This window comes from Sciurus vulgaris (genome assembly GCF_902686455.1).
Source record: "Sciurus vulgaris genome assembly, chromosome: 4".
Lineage (NCBI taxonomy): Eukaryota > Metazoa > Chordata > Mammalia > Rodentia > Sciuridae > Sciurus > Sciurus vulgaris.
Window position 1 is genome coordinate 159423838 of NC_136464.1, and position 26288 is coordinate 159450125.

Genomic DNA, 26288 nt, shown 5'->3' on the forward strand with positions numbered 1-26288 from the left:
GTTTATTTCGATGTGCCTGAGGAAAGGAAAAACACTTAGATCTGAGGGAACCTTAAAAAGACACAAAAGGGTATAAAAGACCTGGTGGTAGCAGCACCACTCACCTTTCCCTTCCCTGCTCGCCACTTCACTGAACAAAAGGTAATGCGGGCGTAGCTTTCCCCGGAAAGGAAGAAACAAAAAAACAAAAACAAAACGCTGTTTGAGATCAAAGAAGTAAAACTTAGGTACTAATTTGTGGTTAGGAGTGGCAGGGTGGAACAAGGTCTTTTATTAAATCAGGTCTATCAAAAATAAGCAAAAAGTGACATCACGGACAGCCTTCCAAATAACATCGCAACTAAAATACAATTTCTTGAAAACCAAATACAACCCCCCCCCCCCCAAACCTCTCACTTTGTATTCTACAAAACACATCTTGCCGGTTGATAAATGAATGCAAAACAGTAAACAAACCCTGGGCTTAATAAGCGATTTAAACTGACGTTCCTTCTTTTAAGTCGGAATGCGTAGGCTGTCAGGGTAATCTAAGGCAGAACAGCACAGAATACAAACCTAACACACACAAACAAAATAACGCTGCCCGCCAATGAAGGCGCGCGAAAGCGCTAGACAGAATCCGGCCTCTCCCCGGAGCCCGCAAGACAAAGCCAGGTCCCAGCACGCACTGCGCCCGGGACTACACATCCCAGCATGCAAGGCGCCCACGTCTCGGGCTGGACTACATTTCCCGGCATGCTCTCCTGACAGCTGCTGGGCCTCCCCAGAGTCCGGAGGTCTGGGGGCTTCGCCAAAGAGGGGTTCATCTCTGCCGGATTAGGTTCCTTTCATAGTCTAAGAGTGGGCCATCACCGCCCAGTAGCCAATTACGAATGTTACGAGTTTCTAAGACGTTCTTTTTTCCCAGAGTTATTAAGACAGCCGGGAGCCCCGGGCTAGGGAGGGCGGGGGCGGGGGTGGGTCAACCTGGCCTGCTAGAGCCAATGGCATCGCCGCGGCTGTCCTGCCACCATGGCAACGGCAGCCGTCCCCCGGGGACCAGCCACCCATTGGGTAGAATCTTTCGAGAAGGCTCGAGAAGGAAGCGGAAGTGGCACGTGGAGGGGCCGGTGGAGGCGCCGGTGAGTAAATGCCGCAGATTCTGGAAAGTTCTGATCAGTGCGATACATAAGGCTGAGGAATTGGGACCTCCCCTTTTGGGTCGGTAGTTGGGCGCCGGCGCCGGTGTGCTAGCGAGCGGCGGCGACCGAGCGAGGCAGTCAACCCAAGCTGTGCAGCGACCCGCGGAGGCCGAGCGCCGCGTTCTCCCGGGCGGCTCTCCTGCCAGCGCCGCTGTTCCCGGGTAGCCGGAGGCGTCCGACCGGCCGAGTGTCGGCCCGAGTGACAGAAGCGCAGTCGGCTCTGCGGGCAGGAGCCAGAGGAGGCGGCGGCGGCGGCCGAAAAGGAGCGGCGCGCGGGCGGCAGGAGGACGCAGACCCAGACCCGAGGCGGAGGCGCACCGCGAGCCGGCCATGTCGGTGGTGGGGCTAGACGTGGGCTCGCAGAGCTGCTACATCGCGGTGGCCCGGGCTGGGGGCATCGAGACCATCGCCAACGAGTTCAGCGACCGGTGCACGCCGTAAGTGGGAGCTTGCGGGGCGCAGGGGGCAGGTTCTGGGGCTGGAGAGCGCTGGGTACCCGGAGCTCGCGGGCCGATGGAGGTGGCGTGAGGAGTGGCGCGCCGCTCGTGGGGGCTGGGGAGGGGCATGGGCTCGCTGCCACCGATGGAGAGGAAGGGATGTCTCGGGGATTCACCCAGGCAAGACAGCGCAGGACGAGTCCCCCGGGGTCGTCAGTTGGGGCAGAATTTCTCCTGGGGGCCCGGCGGCGGCGAAGCCCGCGACTTCGCTCCCCTGACTTGGCAGGCTGCACCCGGCTCCTTCCGCAGCCACCCCCGTTTCCCCGCCCGGCTTCTCGGTGCTAGCAGAGCCGCCCCCGGCTAGTCCTCCTCCCTCAGCGCCGATCTATGCACACCCCGGAGCCGGAGCTGCCGAGCCTTTTCTTCCGCATTGTGAATCTCGAAATGAACTGGAAGCTTCCAGAGCCTCTTTTCTGCTGCTTGGCCTTGGAGCCGGCGGTCTGTTGTTAGCGACCAAGAAACACTGCTGTGAAAGATTAATCCACCCTCTCCTTACCTACTCTCTTGGTTGCTAATGTTGTTTATCTAAGTACCCCGAATCGTTTTTGGAAGATGTAAACGTTCTTTTTACTCGTTATCGGAGCCATTAATAAGAATTTTAGACGCAAGTTTTTATTTCTTAATTAGTTTTGCAGTTGAAATAAGAGACAATAAAAATTGCATACTTCTGTGCCCAGAACTCCACGAGAAGGATGGATGTATCTGGCTTAAATGTTAATATTCCACAGCAGCGTGGAGTGAGCAAGCAGAAACATTTAAAAGAGCATCTATTTCATGGGGTTGTTTTCTGAAGAAAATATACGCAGACATACCTGCATTTTTGCAATGATGAAAACATTTCCTTACTTTTCGAGGAAATTCATTTTTTTTCCAAATGTTCTTTTTCCAAATGTTTTTTTCCAAAGCCCTCCAGAGATAAGTATAAAATGAAACATTAAATCCAAGGGTAAAATGACTGACCTTATACAGTTATTTGCGGGCAGATGAACGTTTATTAAAGTGAATGGGAAATCAGAAGAAAAAAGCCAACATTGCTGGTGACTTATTACCTAAGCAACCCACGCATGGAACTTTGCAAATCCATATACTGGTCTTTTTTTTTTTTTTTGCCAGTGCAGTACCTTAATTGGAGGTTAGTAAGAAAGATGACAGTATTTCAGGCTTTCATCCCTAGGTACAGTTTACATCTTTGTTCTCTTTGATCCAATAAAAGAAAGAATCTGTTCAAAGGCGAATGGGGGGGAATTGAGAATATAGTGACCAGTGTACCTAACCAAAGACCACAGGTGTGGCTGTGAAAAATGTAACCTGAAGGTAGAATTGGGATTCCTTTTAATGTTTGTTCAGGTTGATTGTTGACTCGAGTGCATTGGTTACTGTTTATTACAATCAATTTGATTATTCCCTTGGAAAATGAGTAGATCTGTTCTGCAAGAGTATACTCTTGACTTTAGAATGATACTCGGTTTGGACTGTGCTGTAAAGGTTTGTCTTGTGTTTGAATGTCTCCCTGGCTTTTAGGATGCTGTTTAGCACCTGGTGGAATAATCTAGGTCCAGGATGATTCTATTTCAGCAAGTTGAAACTTTCTCAGTATATTCCCATTTTACTCATTTACCTAGGTAGGAGTAAGTGTGATCCAAAATTAGATTAGATTTGGATTAGTAATGTGCAGATTTCTCTTCTAATCCAAAACCTTAATCACTACCTCCTCTTCACGACTTTTCTTGATCTTCTCTCTGCTGTTACTATGCATTTCATTTCTTGTTACTGAGAAAGCTGTCTCATGGTTACAAGTCATTTTCATCTCTTCAAAGCAGATTTAATGTAACTCATTATTTAATCTTTTCTCTGAAACATTTATATTTCATTCTGCTGTGACTTTTTTTTAAGTAGAATTTTCCAGATGGGAACCTCTTGTGCTCTTTAAACTCCAGAGTCATAAACTTAGGTCCATTTACTTGGGTTTACATAAAAGTTTTTGAATCCTAAAGAGGCAGATGGTATATGAGGACAAAAATAGGTATGAAAGTGGCATTTAGATTGTACAGAGTTGGTGACTGTTAGAGGTCAAGTTACATTTTTGTTTGTTTTGTATAGGGCCAAGTTTAATAATGTCCTTTAAATATTCAAAATACTTTCAGAGTTAATGGTCAATTCTTAGTAATTGGAGACCACACAGATTATACTAGTACTTGAGGTGGGGAGAAATGTCTCCTGAGACATGAGCAGACTTGGGGCAGCAGGATTGCCACCCAGAGCACCAATTAAATGGAACCTTTCCCCCAAAATATACCCACACACCCCTTGAGGAGATTTATATTAGAATTTTCCTTGTCAGTTAAAAATGTCCACATTTATGCTTTTTTAACAGTTTTGAAACATTTGGTTTTTATTTCTTCTAGATCAGTCATATCATTTGGATCAAAAAACAGAACGATTGGAGTTGCAGCCAAAAATCAGGTATGTTCCAAGAGAATTCTGATCCATTTTTTGAAAGGAAAATCTCAAGATATGTTCAAGAGTATGAAGTTTGCAAGCTTATCTGTTTTTGAGTTTTAAAAATATAACTCGGGTATTCTTTTGAATCCTTAGGTGATTATTTTTCCCCCTGTGTTTCTTTTCTCTTGTTCTGTTGAGTGACATCTACTCTAACTTTCCAGTCTGCCAACAAGACACTTGAAATTTTTTGTTGGCAATTTTCTCATGATTCTCATTTAAGATTTAAATATTCCTTTTATAGAAGAAACTGCTAAGCTTCTGTGTTTAAAAGCTTTTTGAGGTTAAAGTGGGACTAGGAGAACTTTTGTCCAGACCTGTGCTCATATGGTAGCTATTTGCTACATATAGCTATTCAGTACTTGAAATGTGGCTGGTCTGAATTGAAATAGGAAGAGAATTTGAAGACTTTTCATCTCAATTTTTTAAAATCATCTGTTAATCAGTTTTTAATGTTATATATAAAGCTCTCACTTATGGTTCACATTATAATTCTTTTGAGCATCTTTGGTTTGAATCCCTTGGGGATAGGGAGAAAATAAAAATATATGAAATACTTTTTCAGAGACTTTAGGATAGAAAATGAAAAAATTCCTCTAAATACAGAAATTTATATTGCTAAAAAGAAACAAAGTCTTAAATCCTGAAATGTGTTTTAATATTCTATCAAGGTTATTAGGTTGGAAGAGATACATGACAGAAAGGGGTATGGGAAATAAAAATAGTTACACAGACTCAAAATGACCTACTCAAAAGGAGAGGGGAACTTCAGTGGAGTACCAGTCCCTCTAAATGTTCCTGTTTAGGTTATTGATAGCCTAGACCTAAATTTCTGTTGCTTCTCTTTGGCTATATGAGGAGAATCAGTTGATACTCAGAGCTGACTTGTAGACAACTAGTCATACTTCATCTCAGTTGTAGAATCATGAACAATTTAAGGATGTAAGCAAAGCTACTTTCCATAGTGTTTGAATTACTGGTACTGCCATGCTGTATTTTTGTCTTTAAAAGTAGATCAAAGCAAAAAGTAAATGGTAAACTGTTTTAGTGTCTCCAAGCTAGCAGGAGTCATAGCTTTTAATCTTTTATTTTAACTACTTATTGTAAATGAGTTTCTCAGTGCCACCTTTGCATGAAAAATACTCTAAAGTAGGACTTTTTAATCTAGAGTTTAACTAAAATATTAAACAAAATAGTGGGTTAAAAAATAACCATCTCATAACTATTGGGCATATTTCCTTCTGGTTTTCTTCAATTTCTGACCAAGTATTTCTGTTTAACCTATGTACCTGAGAGATGATGGGACTGTCAGTAAATAAGTTGCTAAAAGTAACTGACAAACATGCACCAGTTGTGTAAGATAGTATGAATTTAGTCTCTTGTGCTTAAAAACTGTGACTCCCAAATGAAAAAAAATAAGCGCATGCAGTTGAAAACATTGTCATTTTAAAACTTTTTGAATTACCCTAACTTACATCTTTTGTTGTAATTAGCATTCCAAACTATTAACAGAAAAAATAGCCATCCATATATATTCTGGAGTAAAATGTGTATCCTGGTCTAATAAGACTATTAAAAAGTAAAACTTTAAAAAAAAATTGTGATAAGTTGTGTGGGGGTAAAATACAGTGATAATAATGTTATTGGGTTACTGGTACTGTCTTGGAATTTATTTTGCAGATTTTAAAATCTGCTTTAAAGTCTGTTCTGACACTATTGCCCTCTTGTCTATTTTCCTTTAGATATTTCCTATAGGAGAAGAAAGTACAAATAACCTTTTCATCAATAGGAAATGTAGGGCCCTTGTGACCATACCTAGGGTTGGTTTAAGATTGTATAGATGGCTATCTGTAAAATTGCTGTAGATAGCAAATTAGAGCAATTTAAAATCTCAAATTTGTTTTGCAGCAAATCACTCATGCAAACAATACCGTATCTAACTTCAAGAGATTTCATGGTCGCACTTTCAATGACCCCTTCATTCAAAAGGAGAAGGAAAACTTAAGTTATGATTTGGTTCCAATGAAAAATGGTGGAGTTGGAATAAAGGTAATACAATGAGCAACAATGGTTCCTTTAATAGAAGACTGTTTAATAATTTATAGAGAAAGGTACTTCTTAATATTTCCTCAGATATCTTAATTGGACAAGGTGGGATATTTTTTGTTATTTTTCATGTAATTCCTTTTAAAATATAGTTAAATTATACTAAATTGTCTGAGAATTATTCAAATGGTAATTTACACTGCTATAACATAATTTGTGTTCTAACTTTTTGGCAATTGAAAAACTTTAGGTTTAGTTGATAGTGTTTAAATGGTGTTCATGAATCAAACAAATGTCTGTTCAGAGACAGTCCAGCTGGAGTTTGAAGAGCAATAGTGTAATACAATCAGAAATCTTTTTTTAACTACCAGCAGCATTCCTATCTTGTGATCAGCAGACAATATTTATTCTAGTGATTCATCTTTTCAATGGAAATTTACCACCATCTATAATGGTTTGACTAGAACTTTGGGAAGTCTGTCTTCATGGTTTTCTTACCCCATTCTCCTTTATTCTTCCTTTCTGAAACAACAAAATCAATACTTAATATTAGCATTTATCTTAAAGTATTAGTGTTTAAAACATTTTGTCCCTTAACCATAGGTAATGTACATGGATGAAGAACATCTATTTAGTGTTGAACAGATAACAGCTATGTTGTTGACTAAGTTAAAGGAAACTGCTGAAAACAACCTCAAGAAACCAGTCACAGATTGTGTCATTTCAGTAAGTAGAATTCAGCAAGGAATTGTGTTTTAATTTGCCTTTTATATTACTCTTAAGTATCAAGTGTGTGAAAACTTCATGTTAGGGATCAAAATTCTGCTAAACTATTAATAATGTTCTGAACCATTTTAAAGTAGGTTTGAGTGGTATTTTAGCTAGCAGCTGCAAAGGTTTTAACTGGAGATGTGAAGCAGAAATCCATGGGGCATTTTGAAAATATAGATAGTTCACGTATTGTAGCAATTAATTGCTACAGTATCAGACAACCTATGTACTTGCATGAAAGCTTTCCACAGGTGAAAGAACTCAGTTGAGAACCAGTGCTTTAGGAGTTTTAAACTGTAGCCTGCTGGTGGTGGCAAAACCTAGATTTTTACCACTGGCACTCCGGCTAGCTTCAGTGGAGAGGCAGGTTATCAAAGAATACTTGAAGAGGATAAAAGTCTTTTATTTTGATACCAGACAGGTATTTGTAAGTTCTGCTTTCAGAAACGATTAGGATCACTGGTCTGCTGTGGTTATGTTCTGCAGTAGGATTGTCTGTCATGGACTCCATTTCAGCATGGTCTCTGCATTATAGTGTGAGCTCTTTGACTTGCCCAGAACAGTCAGAAGCCTTTATGGCAGCATATTCTAGGATATGAAAGTGTAGTGACTAGAATTTTTCCTGTAACACTTGAAAGACAGAAAGGTTTCTACCAGAGGACTCTATTGCTTAGAATAATAATTATTAATCTCTGGTAAAAGTAAAGAATTAAGTCTGTTGACTTAGTTGAGATATTTCTTTCTGAAACATCAGGGAATACTTGGAAAAGATATGGAAGTCTCTTAAGTTTTCTATTAGGTATTTTCTTTTATTAGTGATATAAGTCACTTTATAAGTGATTCTATGAATGTATTGACTTTTCTTCCTTGTGAATGTCCTGGTTGAAATGTTGTCCTTAAAGATAGTCAAAAAGAATTACGTACAGCTAGAAGTATAAGCCAGTACCATTAGAAACTTCATCCTTCCCTGTCTGTGTTCTTTTATCTTTTAGGAACATCAACATGCTTTGCCAAAAAGCATTTTTGTAATCTTAACTGTTCTCCTGAATTAAAAAGTAACTCATAATCTGTTAATAGTTGTAGTGAATAGCAGAAGTGAAGGGCAGTGGTATATGCTATATATTTAACATTGAATATTGGAATATTGATTTAGCATTGTAATTTCCAAATATTAGTAGAAACTCAAGGCTAGTTTGAAAGTAGTGTTTCATTCACTTAGGGTTTTCTATTAAATTTAAACTACTTTCAGTAAGTCTTATGAATATTCCTAATTTTCATTTCAGTTTAAAACTTGTTTATAATAAAGATGACTTTAATATTATAATTTTGAGGCAATCTTTTCAAAAGTAGTTACTCTATCTAAAAGTTAGGGAACTTGCTGGAAATTAAGTCTAAAGTTCTATTTTTGTTCTGGGACCTGGCTAGTCCTACTTAGTTGTTGGAGTCTGTGAATTTATTACAAGCGGTTAGTTGAGGAATTTAAATATTTTTGTGTTCTAGATGAGTTAAATGTTCTTTTTCTTGTTTATAGGTCCCCTCCTTCTTCACAGATGCTGAGAGGCGATCTGTATTAGATGCTGCACAGATTGTTGGCCTAAACTGCTTAAGACTTATGAATGACATGACAGCTGGTAAGAAAAATGTGTATGTGTAGAAGCGACAAAAACCATAAAAAGAGTTACGACACTCTGGGTGACATTATTAAACACTTTTTCACATAGAAGTAAGATTTTTGAAAGCAGAAATTCTTCTTTAGGTATTTGTCATTAATGAGAGTTTAATACTTTGTCAAATTTATGAATCTTTTATCATTAGAAAACTATTTCATATAAATAAATATAAAAATGACTGTTTAAAGAAAGTACTTTGTTTTTTGGTACTGAGCATTGAGTCCCGGGGCAATTGACCACGCAGAGCTATACTCTCTCAGCCCTTTGTATTTTTTAGTTTGATACAGTGTCTTGCTTAGTTGCCAAGGCTGGCTGGAACTTGTGATCCTTCTGCCTCTGCCTCTAAATACAGGTGTTTGGAATATAATGTATGGAGTACATATACCATGCCTGGCGTATACATACATAACATATATACACATACATAAATATATGTTTAATTCTTTGAATTAGGCAGGTTGGATTTAACTGTTCCTTTCATTGCTTTTATACAGCTTCTATGCATCACAGCTACCTTGCGTACAAGTAATTGATTATGCTAAAATTTTTTCCTCATATTTCCAGAACTTTAGTTAGGAATTGATCATTTATCAAATATTGATGTGTGTTCTGTTTGTCAGGCATTGTGCTAGGTGCAGTGGATACTAGTAGTAGGCAAAGCAGTCACTCTTATTTCCTCCTGTGTCAGTTCGTTATTTGATGAACAAAAAGGGGAAGGTAGTCAGTTTTTACAAACTTGAGTTTTCAGAATATTTCTAGTAGGTTTTTGAAAGGCTATTAGATATGCCTGTTTAGAAGTACAGTGATTTCAAAGTTCAGAAAACAGACCCTTTAATGCACAAGTCTTCCAAAAATAAGAGGAACTACAGTTGCTGTAATTCTTAACTTTTTTTTTTGATAAGTAATGTCACTACAGGTTGTGTTTAAAAGTAGATATTGTGTAATGAGTCTGATGCTGTTTATGACATGTGGTTATAGTTTATGCCATCCATGTATGTAAACCCATCATTATTCTTCATGTAATGAGAAAGGAATAGAGCATTGTTCTAAAGTCAGAAGCAGAATAATAATTGATTCCAGGAAAGTCATTGTGAAGTCAGATATAAAAAGGGTTCATCTTAATTGCTTTAATTATAGTTTTTTTTTTTAACGTATGTATTTTATAAGTAACAATGAAATACCTAAGAAAAGTATAAACCAAAGAATTGACACATACTTTATTTTTTGTAGTTGCTTTGAATTATGGAATTTATAAACAGGATCTCCCAAGCCCAGATGAGAAACCTCGGATAGTGGTCTTTGTTGATATGGGACACTCAGCTTTTCAAGTGTCTGCCTGTGCTTTTAACAAGGGAAAATTGAAGGTAAGTGTATATTGGAACTGCGTGACCAGACATACTAAGTATTAAATTTGTTGTGATTTTAAGCTAATGAGCCTTTAGACTATTAATAATGAAGAACTTTATGTAAAGATGTTAATGTGGAATTTGCTAAGATTGATCTGTGTAAAGGTGAGGTAATGTCTTAGCATACTCTTTAAAATTTTTTGCTTTGGAAAGCAAAAGCTGCTTCTCTCTGTACATAGTCATTAAAAGTAAAAGAAGTGTCTTAGAATGTGGGTTTTTTTTTTTTTCTTTAGTATTTTGCAGTTACATTACTTTCAGTTGACAGATTTCATGTTATTGTAATTTAAATTAGACGTTCTGAGCATATTAGTTTTGAGTTGTTTAAATAGCAATATTTAGGATACTAGTTGCTAATATGATTGAAAATGACCATATTATTTGTTGTTTTAATTAATTTAGGTACTGGGAACAGCTTTTGATCCTTTCTTAGGAGGAAAAAACTTTGATGAAAAGTTAGTGGAACATTTTTGTGCAGAGTTTAAAGCTAAGTACAAGTTGGATGCAAAATCCAAAATTCGAGCACTCCTTCGTCTGTATCAAGAGTGTGAAAAATTGAAAAAGCTAATGAGCTCTAACAGCACAGACCTGCCACTGAATATCGAATGCTTTATGAATGACAAAGATGTTTCCGGAAAGATGAACAGGTGTGTCTTGAATTCTGCAGATGAAATCTGTGTAACTTCTTGCTGAAATTGTAGCCCAGGTGTCAGTTGTAGCTAGGAGTCTTGGCTTACATTTCAGGATTGTGTGCTACATGACTTGTGGCTGAAGAGTCAGTGTTTTATCACCATTAGAACTTAGGGGCCCTTCTACAAAGAGGGTTTTCAAAAATATCTTTTCCAAGTGCTCTCATGAGAAAGTTCTTTTGTGTTTTTTTTGTTTTTTCTTTTTTCCTACTTTTTGGTAATTCTGGACCAATAATTGAATAATGGCTTCATAGATATTTTGATGTAAATGGAAATAAATATTTAAAGTAATGAGAATCAGATCAAATAAAACATTTAGGAACTAACGTGGCAATTATAAGAATATAAAAGTGATTTCTAATAATAACCACAGATCTGATTTTCTTCCCAGTTCCTTTTTTGTACCTGTTTTATATTTATACAAAGAACAAAAGGTTAAAAACTACAGGAGAGTTCAGTTTAGGGTTTATCTAGGGTATTTGTGGAAGACAGAATGAAATTCATTGACTTGTAGGAGTCACTGTTTTAAAAAGGTGGGGGGGCAAGATGGTATTCACCATAAGATAACTTTTCTAATTTTATAAAGTGTTTCTCTCATTTGCTAAGGTCACAATTTGAAGAACTCTGTGCTGAACTGCTGCAAAAAATCGAAGTACCTCTTTATTCATTGATGGAACAAACTCAGCTCAAAGTAGAAGATGTGAGTGCTGTTGAGATCGTTGGAGGTACTACACGAATTCCAGCTGTGAAAGAAAAGATCGCCAAATTCTTCGGAAAAGATATTAGCACAACGCTCAATGCAGATGAAGCAGTAGCCAGAGGTTGTGCACTACAGGTACTTCCTTAGCCCTGCTTTCTCTTGGTGTGCATTCCTTAAACAGTTCCCAGTTGGTTCTCACCACACTGGTTAATTTAATAGAGCCTCATCTAATTGAATTGCAGAAGGAAGTTACTTTTCAGTGAGTCCATAGGCTGTGAAGAAGACAAGGATGTTCAAATCTGGAAGATCCAATAAATTTGAGATTAGAACTACTAAACTGGTGTTTCTCCATCAAGAATTAGAAAAGACATGTTTCTGAGGGGATCACAGAAAACACAGCTGTAAAGCACTAATTAACTGTGTGGCAGTGACAGTTATTGTAAAGCACAAGGAGGGAATTAAATGTCATAAGGAATTGATTTTCCAAATGGTTTTAGAAAATAGATAACCCTCTTGCACCCCCAAATTGATCTTTTTTAAAATATTTTTTTAGTTGCAAATGGACAGAATATCTTTATTTTTATGTGTGCTGAGGATCGAACCCAGTGCCTCACACATGCAAGGCAAGCGCTCTACCACTGAGCTGCAGCCCAACCCTGCCAAGTTGATTTTTAATGCACTTACAGAATAGGAAGGCAGCCCAAAAGCATAAAGTTAGTTTGGTGAGGCAAAAGCACCAAATCTAGACCTTATTAGTGAAAATATATATGTATGTATTTAGGATATTAATAGTATTAATAATCAAATAGTTTTAACTAAAGTTAACATGTTTTAACTGTGATATGGTTAGGAGGTTTTAGTACATATAAAATGAGACTCTGAACAAAGGTCTTCAGAGTGACTTCCCTTTAATACTTATAAAAGGAAAAATGATGTAGATATTACTTAGTAATGATATCCTTTGTACTGTTCTAACATGTTTGGGATTTTTGTTCTTTTTCAAAACTTAATAACAGACTAGGCATCCTTAACTAACTGATTCCCCTAAATGTTAGAAGTGTCTGGTTTTCTTAAAGTTTTTTTGGCTTCTCTGTGGAAGGATATCATACTAATTAGATAAATAGTTTAGTCATCTATTTGTGATTTTATTAACAGGAACCTTCCACCTGATTTGGGTGTTGTTGGTCCCAGTTTTAAATTTATTAATTTCATTTGTAAAACTGCTTGAAAATATGAACATTTTTAGTTTTACCCTTTTCAGTTTTGTTTGTTTGGTTCATCCTGGTGCTGGAGATTGAACCCTGGCGTACTCTGCCACTGAGCAACATCTGTAGCCCTATTTTATTTCATTTGGTACCAGGAATTGAATTCAGGCACTTGACCACTGAGCCACACCCCCAGTCCTCTTTTGTATTTTATTTAGAGACAGGGTCTCACTGAGTTGCTTAGCACCTTGCTTTGGCTGAGGCTGCTTTGAACTCTCGGTCCTCCTGTCTCAGCCTCCTGAGCTGCTGGGATTATAGACTGCGCTGTCTCACCTGGCTAGCCCTTTTTTTTTACTTTGAGAAAGGTTTTCACTAAGTTGCCCCAGCTGGCCTCAAACTTGTAATCCTTCTACTTCAGCCAAGAATCTTAAGTAACTGGGATTATAGGTGCATGCTACCGCTCTTGGTCCCCTTTTCAGTCAGTTTTTAAAAAACATTTGAAAAGTAATATGGACAGAATTGTGTGTTTACACATTACAATGTACTTATACACACATTCAAAAGCAAAACAACTTATAAATAATTGACATTGCAATCAGCAAGGCATTTCTGGAAAAAGTGATGTTTTTTTACTAAGCCCATGAAGCTTGGTATTGATAAACAATTACTGTCCTAAGATAAATTGTATGATTTTTCTTTCTAACTAGTGTTTGGCATGGTATTTAGGCAGTAAATAAATTATTTGTGCTTAAGATGACATATGCTGTAAGTAGTTTTTGAATTTCACTTAAAACCTGCCCATCCCATTAGAATCGAATTTTATATTAAAAGATGAGTGGAAATTAATCATGTGCTCATGATAATCTTCTTAATCTTTTTTTCTTTTTTTTTCCCCCAAGTGTGCAATCCTTTCCCCAGCATTTAAAGTCCGAGAATTTTCCGTCACAGATGCAGTTCCTTTTCCAATATCTCTGGTCTGGAACCATGATTCAGAAGATACCGAAGGGTATGTAGCAGATACTGTCTTTAATATATAAAAAGTATAACTTTTTTGGTAGAGTGCATACCTGTGATTTTTCAACAACCAAACCTATCAAAATATTTCTCCTGTTTTGGTACTTTGATGAGATAGAATTGATAGATTTTAGAATGTCTCTTTTGTGTTTATAGAGCACAGGAAGGTAACATCCTTGACCTCTTGAATGTCTTTCCCTTCTCTAGAGTTCATGAAGTGTTTAGTCGAAACCATGCTGCTCCTTTCTCCAAAGTTCTCACCTTCTTGAGAAGGGGGCCTTTTGAGCTAGAAGCTTTCTATTCTGATCCACAAGGAGTTCCATATCCGGAAGCAAAAATAGGTAAGTAGTTAATTCTGTATATTTTGCTCTTTGAGTTGAAGACTTAGCTTACCGTTCAGTGTAGAAACTTGAATTTTTTTCTTATTCTTGGTAATATTGAGTGGAAGACAGTTCCCTGTGAAAACATGTTTTGTTTAGAGTCATGGTGATGGAGAGGTGTCTTCATTTTACTGATCACTGCAGTATACAGATAAGGTGACTTGCAAGTTCTGCTGTCATGTCCAAGTAATGATTTAGGAACACTCCAGTCTTTTCTGACGTAGGCCATACTGCAAAGGATTACTGGCTACTTTTACTGTTAACCTTTCTTCTAGGTGAAATTTATTTAAGGATGACACTTCCCAATATAAAATGTCGCTGAGACCATTCAGAATTTTGTATTGTAACCCTTTCTAGAGTTGCGTTTTTCTTGGGAGATTGGACAATGTCCATCCACTTTTGCTCTTAGTAATTCTGTCTCTTTCCCAGATTGCAGATAAAATTCACATTATTGCCAGGTCCTTTTTAGGGTTTCTTCTGCCCCCATCCCTTTTTATAAAGAAACTCTGAAGGATCCAACCTGATCAGTTGTGTTTTGTTTCTTAACTAATTAGAGGCTAAAGTGTTCTGACCCACAGTTTGTTTTATTTTTAAACACTTTTCACAAATTTACTGATAGGAAAATAGCTTGAAATTATACTGTAAGATTTTGGTAGATTGAAATCTATGCATTAATTCCTCATTGTGCAAAAGATAAAATCTAACCTCTAAATTAGGCATGATGTCTTATTTTTCTTGTTTACCCAAGCTGAAAGCCTTGTATATGTGTTAAGAGCCATCTTATATCCCACTCTCCTGAGGGTCTTGTTAGCTGACTGAGGGTAAATGCTGTTTCTCTAAATAGATCATTTGGCAATTATTTCCTGAACTAGTGATGTGACAATTGAGGTCTAGTCTGATGTCTTTCACTGACCTGGTGTTTTAAATTTGTAAATTTGTAAGATTTGATTTTGTAAAGATGTGTATGGCACCTTTAATTCAAGACTTAACTAATTTGGTGCTTTGCACAGAATAGCTTCAAACTACTTCTCAGTAGTTCAGTGGTATCTGTAATAATATTATTGCTAGAGATGGTAAACACTTAGTACTTGGTTCTGTAGTAAGTGCTCATTTAAAAATTAACTCAATCCTCAGAAGTTATAAATGGTTAGGTAATTTATAGCAGGGTCACACAACCAGGATTCAATTCTGCACTCTTAACCATTACTAAATAAAGATGTGGAACCATTCTGTTACATATAATAATTTCAGGCATTGATACAGATTTTCGCTTACTTCCCTTATTTAAAACAGTTTAAAGTGCTTGGTTTTTTAATCAGAAAAATAGTATTCCCTAAAAGATTTCATTGGATTAAAAATCAGCATGTATGTTAGACCTGCTGATAATTTTCAGATCTTATTTATGCTACAGAAATTGGGTAGAAGGGGGTAGAAACTGCTTTTCATTATTATCTTTAAACCCAGTATCTGCCTAAATAGCCAAAAGAATACCTTCCCTTTGAAGGTTCTTGTGGTATTTATTGACTAATCCCAAGAATTGTATGTATGTGGTACAATTAATAAGTGTATTTTGAGAGTGTATTTATGGTATACCTTGTAAGTTAGGTCAAAGGAAAAGATTTTGCAATTGTAGTACTTTTTAAGCTATATTTCTTAGCACTTATTTACTGTGTAGAGATTTAGATTAAACTCTAAAATTGTCTATTTCTTTTTGTTCTAGGCCGTTTTGTAGTTCAGAATGTTTCTGCACAGAAGGATGGAGAAAAATCTAGAGTGAAAGTCAAAGTACGAGTCAACACCCATGGCATTTTTACCATCTCTACAGCATCTATGGTGGAGAAAGTCCCAACTGAAGAGAATGAAATGTCATCTGTTGAAACAGATATGGATTGTCCAAATCAGAGACCACCAGAAAACTCGGATGCTGATGTAAGTTAGCAGATAAATCTTTGCATTTGAATATAGAGTTGACCTAATTCTAAGCTGTAGAAGAATTAAAATGTTTTTCTTCATGAATAACTTGGATCAGAATTTTGTGTAATAATAGTTTGTCAATTTATGGTAATATTCAAGAATTTAGTGTATTATGATTAAATTCTTTGTAACTGGATTTAAAATGACTGGTATATAATTTAATTGTTGTAAAGTTTCCTTAGATTTTTTAAGACTATACATTAAGTCAAATGTCGACTGATGGTTAGGAAGCAGATTACTATGTAAACTATTTGGCAGAATTGTAAAGCTGGGGGAAAAAAAATGTTTTTAAATGTATGGCAAAGTTGGCTTTAGTGTTCCAGAACTTGTTTATTTCTGGGCAGAAATAACTAATGAATAGGCAGTATAGTGTTTCGGTTAAGATATAAGATAGTGTTGGTATCCAGTGGTCAGTGTTAAATCATTCCTCAACATTGAAGGAACATCTAAACCTTAGTTGGAGTCTCATTAAGAAATTCTTTACAGTAATGAGTTGTATGGCTAGCATCACTACTTTCTCAGTCTCTTAGTACCTTTTGGACATCAGCGGTGCCTTGCTTCTCAGTACTTCAGTGTCTGCTTTAGATTCTTGAAAGAAAAATAAGAGTGACTTCAGGGTGAGATAGAAAACTAACTCCCAAAGATCATAACAAGCACTGATTGTTTGGTGATGGGGGCTACTACAAAAAGATCAGAAAACTTGTAGGCGTCATTTTCCTTCCCTTTATCAGATTTTTAGTCAGGATTGTTAATATGTAGCTTTTATTCGTTATCCTAAGATCCTTTGAGGTCTAAATATCTGAATCAGAAGATGAAAGTGGGACAGAGAGGGTCTTGGGTATCTGTAAGCTGAAGTGATAAGCCCTGGAATAACTGATAGTTGGTCATTTTATGGAGCTATTTAATAAATGGAAATGGAGGTAATGGCGATGCATGATGGCTGCTGGTGAAATTAGGTTTTTGGAATCTTGTTGCTGGGAAAGAGGCCTTGAGTGGTAAACCTGTTGCCTGTGCTTCTGAGAGCTATTATCTGTACCCATTTAGGTGACAGTTTCTTAAAAGGGGAGTTCTTGATTGTCGCCATCAGTCAAATGCTTAGCTGTGTTACTTAACTGTATTAACCACTGTCATTCACAGAATTTCTTACAGGTTAAAATTTTCTAAGAAGTTTTTGGGTATTTTGTGTTCATTTTGCTTTTATCTAGTACTTTTTCTGCCCACCTATTAAGAGTTCAGAAATTGAGTGTACTGTCTTTGGTGCCCTATGACTTTATAAATTTATACAAGTACACCTGCTTTCTACATCCTTTGTGCCTGGGCTTTCATTTCAGAAAAATATCCAGCAAGACAACAGTGAAGCTGGAACACAGCCCCAGGTACAAACTGATGGTCAACAAACCTCACAGTCTCCCCCTTCACCTGAACTTACCTCAGAAGAAAACAAAATCCCAGATGCTGACAAAGTGAGTGACTCTTCTAGTTCATTCCATTAGACAATGTTGCAACATGTGATCGTTAATGATATTAAGTTTGAAGTTTCAAGAGCCAGCTCCAACTGATTTTATTCTATGTAGAATTTTTTTTCTGTTAATTTTCTGTGTTATTCAGCTAAAACCAGTTATAGAGGTACTCAAGCTCAGCTAAGGAAATTAAATATTCTGCCTTCGACGTGAAAGCGTCTCTTGATTAACTGCCACTCCAAGAAACAAGAGACTAATGTAAAGTGTTTATTGTCTTTTAAAGGGCAGAGACGTATTTGCTAGTGCCAGAGGCAAAAAAGCTACATCCCAGTGTGGTGTGATCAATCTCACTTGATATAATCGGATGATAAATACATGGGCTATTGGAGTTTAGTTTTTTTCCTCCTTTCACGTCATCTGTCAAATATAAGTAATTATTGTGGTCTGGTAAATAACCAGATTGCATTTTCAAAGAAATTATTCTTCCTTTCTTCCACAGTAGGTATCAGAAGCTAAATTAAATAGTGGTGTAGTGTCCCTTGAAAAATCACAGCTTCTAATCAAACCTTTGAAGCTCATGGTCAGATGGATATCGAGAAGTTCTCATTGTTAACTCCTCACACGCTTTTACTTTGCAGAAGTTCAGTGTCTGCAGGTAGCATGTAAATTATCAGTCTGTCAGAATTGCTTATAAGTAGTTTGGTTTTTCTCCCTTTCTGAAAACAAGTTTCTTTTTCTTTTTTTTTTTTTTCCTTTACTCAGGCACTCACAGAATTGTTGGGTAGGGGTCAAGATGAATTTTATGTGAATTAAGAGTTGCCAGTTTTTAATTTGCTGTGATTAATCTCCAGGGCTCCTAATATGATCTATAGGTTCTGGCTCTGCTTTCCGAAAACTGCCTTCTTTCTCTTCTGATAACAAGTCATGTTATGATGGGTGGTTATTTGGAAAAATAGCTACTTAATTTCAACTAATTCCCTAGATTTAGGGTTACACGTTAACTAACTTGTGCTGATAGTGTCAGTACTTGTCTAGAATAGGTCATTGCATAGAATCTTGTGTTCTTAGTGGTAGGTGGGGTCACTAGTTTCAGCTCTTTAAAACATTATCACACTCACTTGGATTTCCTCGTCCATTCTGTGTTGGGATACCATTTCATGATTATCTTGGTTTCGTCGGTAGTTGGTGTAGTTTTTGTACTACCTTACCACTGCCATTTGTGTCCTGTCATCTATTTTGTTCCCCAAGTATCTGTCGCATTCCTGTGTCTTGCCAGGTTTAGGTATCATCTGATTCATTTTTCTTTCTTGTGGATCATGCCCCCTCAGCATGCACACTGCAGTGGTGGGTTTTCACATCACCAGAGGGAAGAAGACCTAGGGACTGACTACAGGCTAGCTGACTAGATCATCACTAATGATACCGTTTACGGCACTTAATGGATAAGTGATCTCTAAGGAATGCTAGACACAAGGCTGGCAGACATGTTTTGGTCCCATCTCAGTAATTTTAGTTCAGTTATTGAATGTCCTAGTCCTAGTTTCTTCAATAAAGGGCTTACCATTTTAATATCCTTTATAACATGAATCATGGCAGCGATCATTGTGCCTCATGGGCTGTGTTCGTCTCATTTTTCCGATTCTGTCCATTTGGAATACATGTTGTGCACCTTGGTTATCATCTAATCTGTTTTATGGCCAAGTCTCCTCAATTGTGTTGTCTGTCATTTATGGCAGGAAATGTGCTGTGCACCTGAAGAAATGGAAATACATAGAAAAGGCTTGGAAAATTAAATGCCACAGGAGATACTTCTTTAGCCCTGTATTTACATATTTTGAAAAACCTACAGTGAATTAACGGTTACCTGAAATGCTTGGGATTTTGGATTTTAGAATTATCTGTGATATTTCATGTACATGATGAAATATTTGGGGACTGGGACCCCAGTCTGACACTAAACATATGTTTTGTACACTTTGTATGCATAGCCTGAAGATAATTTTATATACAGTGTTTTAAGTGCATCCGTTTTGACTGACCTGTCACATGAAATCAGCTATGGAATTTTCCACTGTGGCAGGCATCATGTGGGTACTGAGTTTCAGATTTTGAAACTTCTCAGATTAGGGATGTTCAGCCTTTATTATTTGCCTCATCATCCTATTTTCTACTTTAAAACTTTTTAAAATTTCTTTTCACCTTGCAGAATTGCTTATAAGAAATCGCATAACTCAAAGAAAGGTAGTGGAAATAATGCAAGTGTGTGTCTATATGTAAGAAATTATAAAAGGCATTCAGTGTAGTGCTAATACTGGGATATAGGAACCAAAATACATGTTAGGAATTAAGTAAATCCTAACATCTAAAAAGTAAAGGTAAAAGTTTGTTACTGTCAGATTCTAGACTATAAAGTTATTGATAATTTAAAAATTTCGACTATTTGAATTTGCAAACATGCTTTAAAAGGGTTAGAAAGTAAAGATCTATGAAGAAAAGCATTAACAGCAAAGTTTAAGAAGAGAAAAATATTCTGGAGATTCTATAAAGGAGGGCATATTTAAGTTTAATTACAGCCCTGATTTAAAATGGGCATTTGGGAATAGATCATCTTGACTATTTTAGGGATTTTGTGTTTGTCTTAAGTTATCAATAAGTGTGATGGGTTTTTGCTTTTCAAGGATTAAGAATTTTTCCATTTCTTTTTTCTATCCCTCTTCCTAAGGCAAATGAAAAGAAAGTTGACCAGCCTCCAGAAGCTAAAAAGCCCAAAATAAAGGTGGTGAATGTAGAACTACCTATTGAAGCCAATTTGGTCTGGCAGTTAGGGAAGGACCTTCTGAACATGTATATTGAAACAGAGGTAAGTACTAAATAGTTTTGATTTTGGAGTATACATATCTGTTTTGGTCCTGTTACTCTCCTTTCTAACTGATAAATGCCTGTAATTCTTTCCCATATCCCAAGTTTTATATGGTTTTAGGGGTAGGATGAAATAAAAATGAAGAATTTTTCAGTTTAATTTATATCACTTGGATTGGCTTTTACAGACTTACTTGAGGGCTCATGGGTTGTTCTGCTGTAAGATTGCCTGTGTTCTTGTGAAGAAATTGGTTGAGAATATCCTAGCATAGGGTGCATGTAGCACAGTGGAGTCTACTCTGCACTAAATAATTCTCTTACAACACATTGTGCTTTTTTGTAGTCTGAAACTCTAGGATTATATGTAAATTATATATAATATGTAAATAATATGCCCTTTTTCTGAGTTGGGAACATCATGTATAGAAATTTAACAGTAAATTGTAGTCCATTCACATTTTTAAATGTATTACAAAGTGGTATGATCATATACATTGACTGGCATTCCATCAAGGTACAGCTATGTGCTTACATACAGGAAGACAACATTGTATTTATTATACGCTAAAAAGAAAACACCTTCACAGTACAGTCTGGGTCAGGGTACTATAGCTCAGTGATAGAGCACTTGATTAGCCTAGGCAAAGCCCTGGGTTCCATCTCCAACACCACAAAAATAATAATAACTGTTATTAACTAGTTAAAATTTACTTGGTTATTGGAAGATTATAATAACCTTTTCTGTTTGCTGACAGGGGAAGATGATAATGCAGGATAAATTGGAAAAAGAAAGAAATGATGCTAAAAATGCAGTGGAGGAATATGTGTATGAGTTCAGGGACAAGCTGTGTGGACCATATGAAAAGTTTATATGTGAGCAAGTAAGTTTTAGAGCTGTTTCATTCAGATAGTCTTCTGTAAAATGTTTATAATCAAATTTGACATTTATACTTCTAGGTTATGCAATTTGAGCTTTTTGAAAATAGAAAATAATACAGAAGTAGAAATTATATATAAACAAAGTTGTAGAGAAGTGAGGCTCAATAAGAAAATCCCTGTTTTCAAAGGCCTCAGACCTTTTTTGTTTAGTTAGTTTTTAAATGGTGCTGCTCTCTCAGCAGCCTTCTGTTTATCCCATAAGACGTGCTTAGCCATTCATGGTGTTATCAGGCACCATTGCTCTTAGTACTTTACCTTCTTCCTAGTCAGGGTGGCACTGAGTAAATCCCAGAAGCACAATGGTGAAAGATGAGACTTAAGAATAATGTGTAGGGGTTAATCCTGAATTTAAAGATCATTTATATACTAGTTGGAAAGTCTGTGGGTTTTTATAATGTAGTTCACTTCTTGGCCCTGCCCTGGCATTTTCTGGGGTTTTTATGTTGGGTTTCTGAACTAGGGATGACCCAGCAAGCTATGTTGCACAAGGTTAGAAGTACATAACTCATAAGAATAGTTTGGTAATTTTTATTTTTTTAATGTGTTCAGTGATTCGATTATTAATGTATAGCTTCCCTTTCAGTATTTGATAGTTTGGGAAGTGAATAGAAAATTAATAATAGAGATGTCATTGTTTTGGAGAACAAGAACATAATTGTTCATTTATAACCAGAACATTTCAATGTATAAATGGGCAGAAAGCAGGCTTCTAAGATACAATATGTTAAGTTAGGAGAAGGGTTACCAAAAACACCGAAAAGTTCCTATGTATCCAAAGAAGCTACAGAAAACCTGTGAGTTCCTTATGTAAAATATTTGGAGCTAGTAGGTACTTAAAAGAGTGTTGTTATTTTTCAGAGAAGGGAATCCAGGCTAACTAGAATGCCTTCCTAGATAAGATAGCTGATTGGTATTCAGTATTTCTTAGATGCTTCTATTTTATTGTAAACTCCTTAAGTGAGAGTGCCTCTAATCTTGTCATGTTTTCCATATAAGGAACATCAGAATTTTTTGAGACTCCTCACAGAGACTGAGGACTGGCTTTATGAAGAAGGAGAGGACCAGGCTAAACAGGCATATGTCGACAAGTTGGAGGAGTTAATGGTAGGCTCTCCTTCCCTAAAAAGGTGGCACTTGTATGTTAAACAGCAGATGTTTAAAGCATAATTATACCACACCTCTTAATTTATTGTATTTTATATTAGAAAATTGGCACACCAGTTAAAGTCCGATTTCAAGAAGCTGAAGAACGGCCAAAAATGTTTGAAGAACTGGGACAGAGGCTGCAGCACTATGCCAAGATAGCTGCTGACTTCAGAAACAAGGTATTCCATCTTTTTGTGCATATTAAAGAATTAGCCCAGATTTTAATAAGCTAACATTTAGGCTGAGGAATTTTCATCAATGATTAAATATTCATAAGTGAGGAAATTTTGGTAATTTGATACCAACAGTAGATTTTGAACCTCATAGAAACTTGGGTCAAATTAGATGTTTTTCACTACTAAAGTATTTAATTTTACAGTATAATTTTTTCTGTTTAGGATGAGAAATACAACCATATTGATGAATCTGAAATGAAAAAGGTTGAGAAGTCAGTTAATGAGGTAATGGAATGGATGAATAATATCATGAATGCTCAGGCCAAGAAGAGTCTTGACCAGGATCCAGTTGTACGGGCCCATGAAATAAAAGCAAAAGTCAAGGTGAGTGTTAATGTCTCACATGTACTACTGGATTCTCTTATGGACTCAATTTGAAATCATAGTATAAGATCGACTTTCTTAGTTCTTATGAGAGGAAGACAGCAGTACCCAAGTACATGCCATGTATCAGAGGGTGTTGGGTGCTGGGGGAATATGGAGTAGGGTCAAGAAGGGTTAGGAAATTCCATGGAGAGCATGCAGTTAAGTGTACAAAAACTTTCTGAGAATCAGAATGCCCACTTTGCTTTTGATTAGACTGTGAGCTGTGGCTTTGGGCAAGTAAAATAAAATGAAATTTTTGGATGAATAATTGGAGTTAATATAAAATTCTGGGTCAGGTATATGGAGAAGTAGTTGAAAATGAACTGATTGGGTCTGAGTAAGGTAAATCTGATGAGTTTTTTTTTTTTTTTTTAAGGAATTGAACAATGCTTGTGAACCTGTTGTAACACAACCAAAACCAAAAATCGAATCGCCCAAACTGGAAAGAACTCCAAATGGCCCAAATATTGATAAAAAGGAAGAAGATTTAGAAGGCAAAAATAATTTTGGTGCTGAACCTCCACATCAGAATGGTGAATGTTACCCTAATGAGAAAAGCTCTGTTAATATGGACTTGGACTAGATGACATTAAATTGGCTTATTCCTTCAATTAATGAGATATTTTTGTCATAGTATGTGATTCTACATAACATACTGAGACTATTTATATTTTCTTTTTTAAGGATGTCTAGAGATTTTGTGTATTATATGGAAAAAGAAAAAAGCTTAAGTCTGTAGTCTTTATGATCCTAAAAGGGAAAATTGCCTTGGTAACTTTGAGATTCCTGTGGAATTGTGAATTCATACTAAGCTTCTGTGCAGTATTACCATTTGCATCACTGAGGATGAAACTGACTTTTGTCTTTTGGAGAAACAAAACTGTACTGCTTGTTCAAGAGGGCTGTGATTAAAATCTTCAAGCATTTGTTCTGCCAAGGTAGTTTTCTTGCATTTTGCTCTCCATTTCAGCATGTGTGTGGGTGTGGATGTTTATAAACAAGACTAAGTCTGATTTTATAAGGGCTTTCAAAAATTTATTCTGTCCAATAGAGTGATTTTGCTTTCATTATTAAAAATCCAGTGAATAACAAAAGCTAGTGAAATGTGTTAGCAGCATGCAAAACAAACTTTAAAATTATCTCTCTCATTATACAGTACATTGTCATGTGAAGGTGTGATATGGAAGAAATGTTGATCCTGTTGTAACTGATTGTGAAAACTTTATGAGCTTTAAAATAAAGTTCATCCTATGGTGTCATTTCTAAACTTTCTTAGTTGTGTCACTGACTTAAAAATGGAGTAAGGGAAGAAAAGTATGAATTATTATAACAGAAGCATAGTTACTTAGTATGACTATTTCTCTTTTAAATGAAAATCACTTTATCCTGCAACTAAAGTAGTATATGTTTATCATATTCAAGATTTTTTAAAATACAAAGTGATTTACTTTTTTGATAGATATTGTACTTGATGGTCGTTTTTTGTTTTGTTTTGGTACCAGGGAATAAACCCAGGGGTGCTTAATGTCTAAGTCTAGCCCTAGGCCTTTTTTTACTTTTTTATTTTTTTATTTTTATTTTTTTGAAACAGTATCTCACTAAGTTGCTTAGGGCCTTAACTAAGTTGCTGAGGCTGACTTCAAACTTGTGATCCTCCTACCTTAGCTTCCTGAGTTGCTGGCATTACAGGCGTGTGCAACAACACCCAGCAGGATGGTGTTTTTTCTTTTCTTTTTCTTTTTTTTTTTTTTTAAGACTATAAACAGGGAAGTTTTCAGTAAATAAAATCCGGCTTTATAATTTCACAGCTGAACGAATTCCATTTTTAAGACATAACCTAAAATTATTTTAACTGATTCCACTGTTCTCAGATTTAGGTGTTTCTCAACTTTGCTTTTCTAAATAGTGCTGCCATGAATCTTGCCTATCTGGTTATTTTCTAAGGACAAAGGTTGGGAGAAGACTCCTACTTCTGTTACATGACCGATGACCATGCCATGGCATGGCAGCGTATACTACTTACTGAAGTCAGTTCTCCCTCTCTCTTTTAACTATATATAGCCAATCTTTTATAACTACGATACCAGGTAATTCATGTAGTGCAAAGTAACCTGTCTTCAAAACAAACAACAAGATTTAAGAATGATTTATAGGGTGACATTGAAGGAAACCCAGGTCACCTACTCAAAATTTAAAACCCATGCTCCTAGACCAAGCAACTGGTCATTTATGTTTCTGTAACTTATTTGTTTTTTTAAATGCATACTATACTCAGTAAGTAAATATTTATTCATTGAAAAGTGAAGATTATAGTTGTGACTACATTTGGGAAGTCACTGTGGACAATAGCTGAGAAAATCTGCTTAAAAAGGAGGAAGGATTTTTCTGGCTCAGTTTCCCTCCATGGTCACCTGGCCCTATTGCCTTTGAGCCTGTGACAAGGCAGTATGGCATGGTGAGGAGCATTTGGCAGAGGAAATGACTGACGCTGTGGTTGCAAAGCAGAAAGAAAGGGGCTCCAGTCCCAATATACTCTTCAAAGGCCACCGCAGTGACCTAACTTCTAGGACCCACCTTTTTAAAAAAGTTGGACCACTCCCAAAAGCACCAACAGGCTGGAACCGAGCCTTCAGCACAAGACCGTTAGCAGTCATGTAGGATCCAAATCATAACACAAAAAAGGTTTTTTAAAAATATGGATGGATGGGAAGACATCCATATTTTATTATACATGACATTCCAAAATAGGATCTGATGATAATGAAGGAAGAATCTGGCCTAAATTAGTCTTTGTTAAATGTTAGAAACTTTCTGCAGCGTTGCTTCTCTGTGAAGATGAATTAGTGTTTCAAAAAATGACTCAACTGGCTATAGTTGGTTTGGAGAGCTCAACTGCATTTTTGGATGTGGGAAAAATACATTCTCATGTTGATTATAATATTAATATCTGGCTTAATTGTGATATGTAGTCATCACCTAGAATTCCCCAGATGTATGCCAGTTTATATAAATGCTCTGTTTAGTAAAGGATTCAATTTTGTATTTAATTTTCACTCATTGTATTTCTAAAAATGTCCAGTCATTAGTAACTACAGTGAACAGAATTGAACTTTCAGTCTCATCCATCCCAACAATGAACTACTTGGTTGTGTCCAAGTAATGATTGACTTACTTTTGAAGGGGTAAAATCCCCAATGCTTACTTGATTTTCATTGTCTTGGTCCATCAGAAAGTGTCATGTATAATTATTTGA

General features: G+C 36.6%; 1 protein-coding gene across 3 annotated transcripts; it reads left to right on the top strand.

Annotated features, from left to right (window-relative positions):
• Nucleotides 1–996: 996 nt before the first annotated feature.
• On the top strand, nucleotides 997–24302 carry HSPH1 (heat shock protein family H (Hsp110) member 1). Of its 3 annotated transcripts, none has more exons than XM_079137416.1 (18): nucleotides 997–1121; nucleotides 4084–4141; nucleotides 6086–6226; nucleotides 6827–6949; nucleotides 8526–8625; nucleotides 9895–10028; nucleotides 10470–10714; nucleotides 11363–11591; nucleotides 13561–13667; nucleotides 13883–14016; nucleotides 15776–15984; nucleotides 17361–17492; nucleotides 20212–20349; nucleotides 21104–21229; nucleotides 22284–22391; nucleotides 22493–22612; nucleotides 22832–22993; nucleotides 23412–24302. In XM_079137416.1, exons 1-18 carry the CDS (start codon nucleotides 1012–1014, stop codon nucleotides 23616–23618), a joined length of 2583 nt encoding a protein of 860 aa, XP_078993542.1. In that variant the 5' UTR covers nucleotides 997–1011; the 3' UTR covers nucleotides 23619–24302. The 3 variants fall into 3 exon arrangements, with proteins under 3 accessions (XP_078993542.1, XP_078993540.1, XP_078993541.1); XM_079137414.1 differs by lacking the exon at nucleotides 997–1121 and adding an exon at nucleotides 1130–1618; XM_079137415.1 differs by lacking the exons at nucleotides 997–1121; nucleotides 17361–17492 and adding an exon at nucleotides 1130–1618.
• Nucleotides 24303–26288: the final 1986 nt, after the last annotated feature.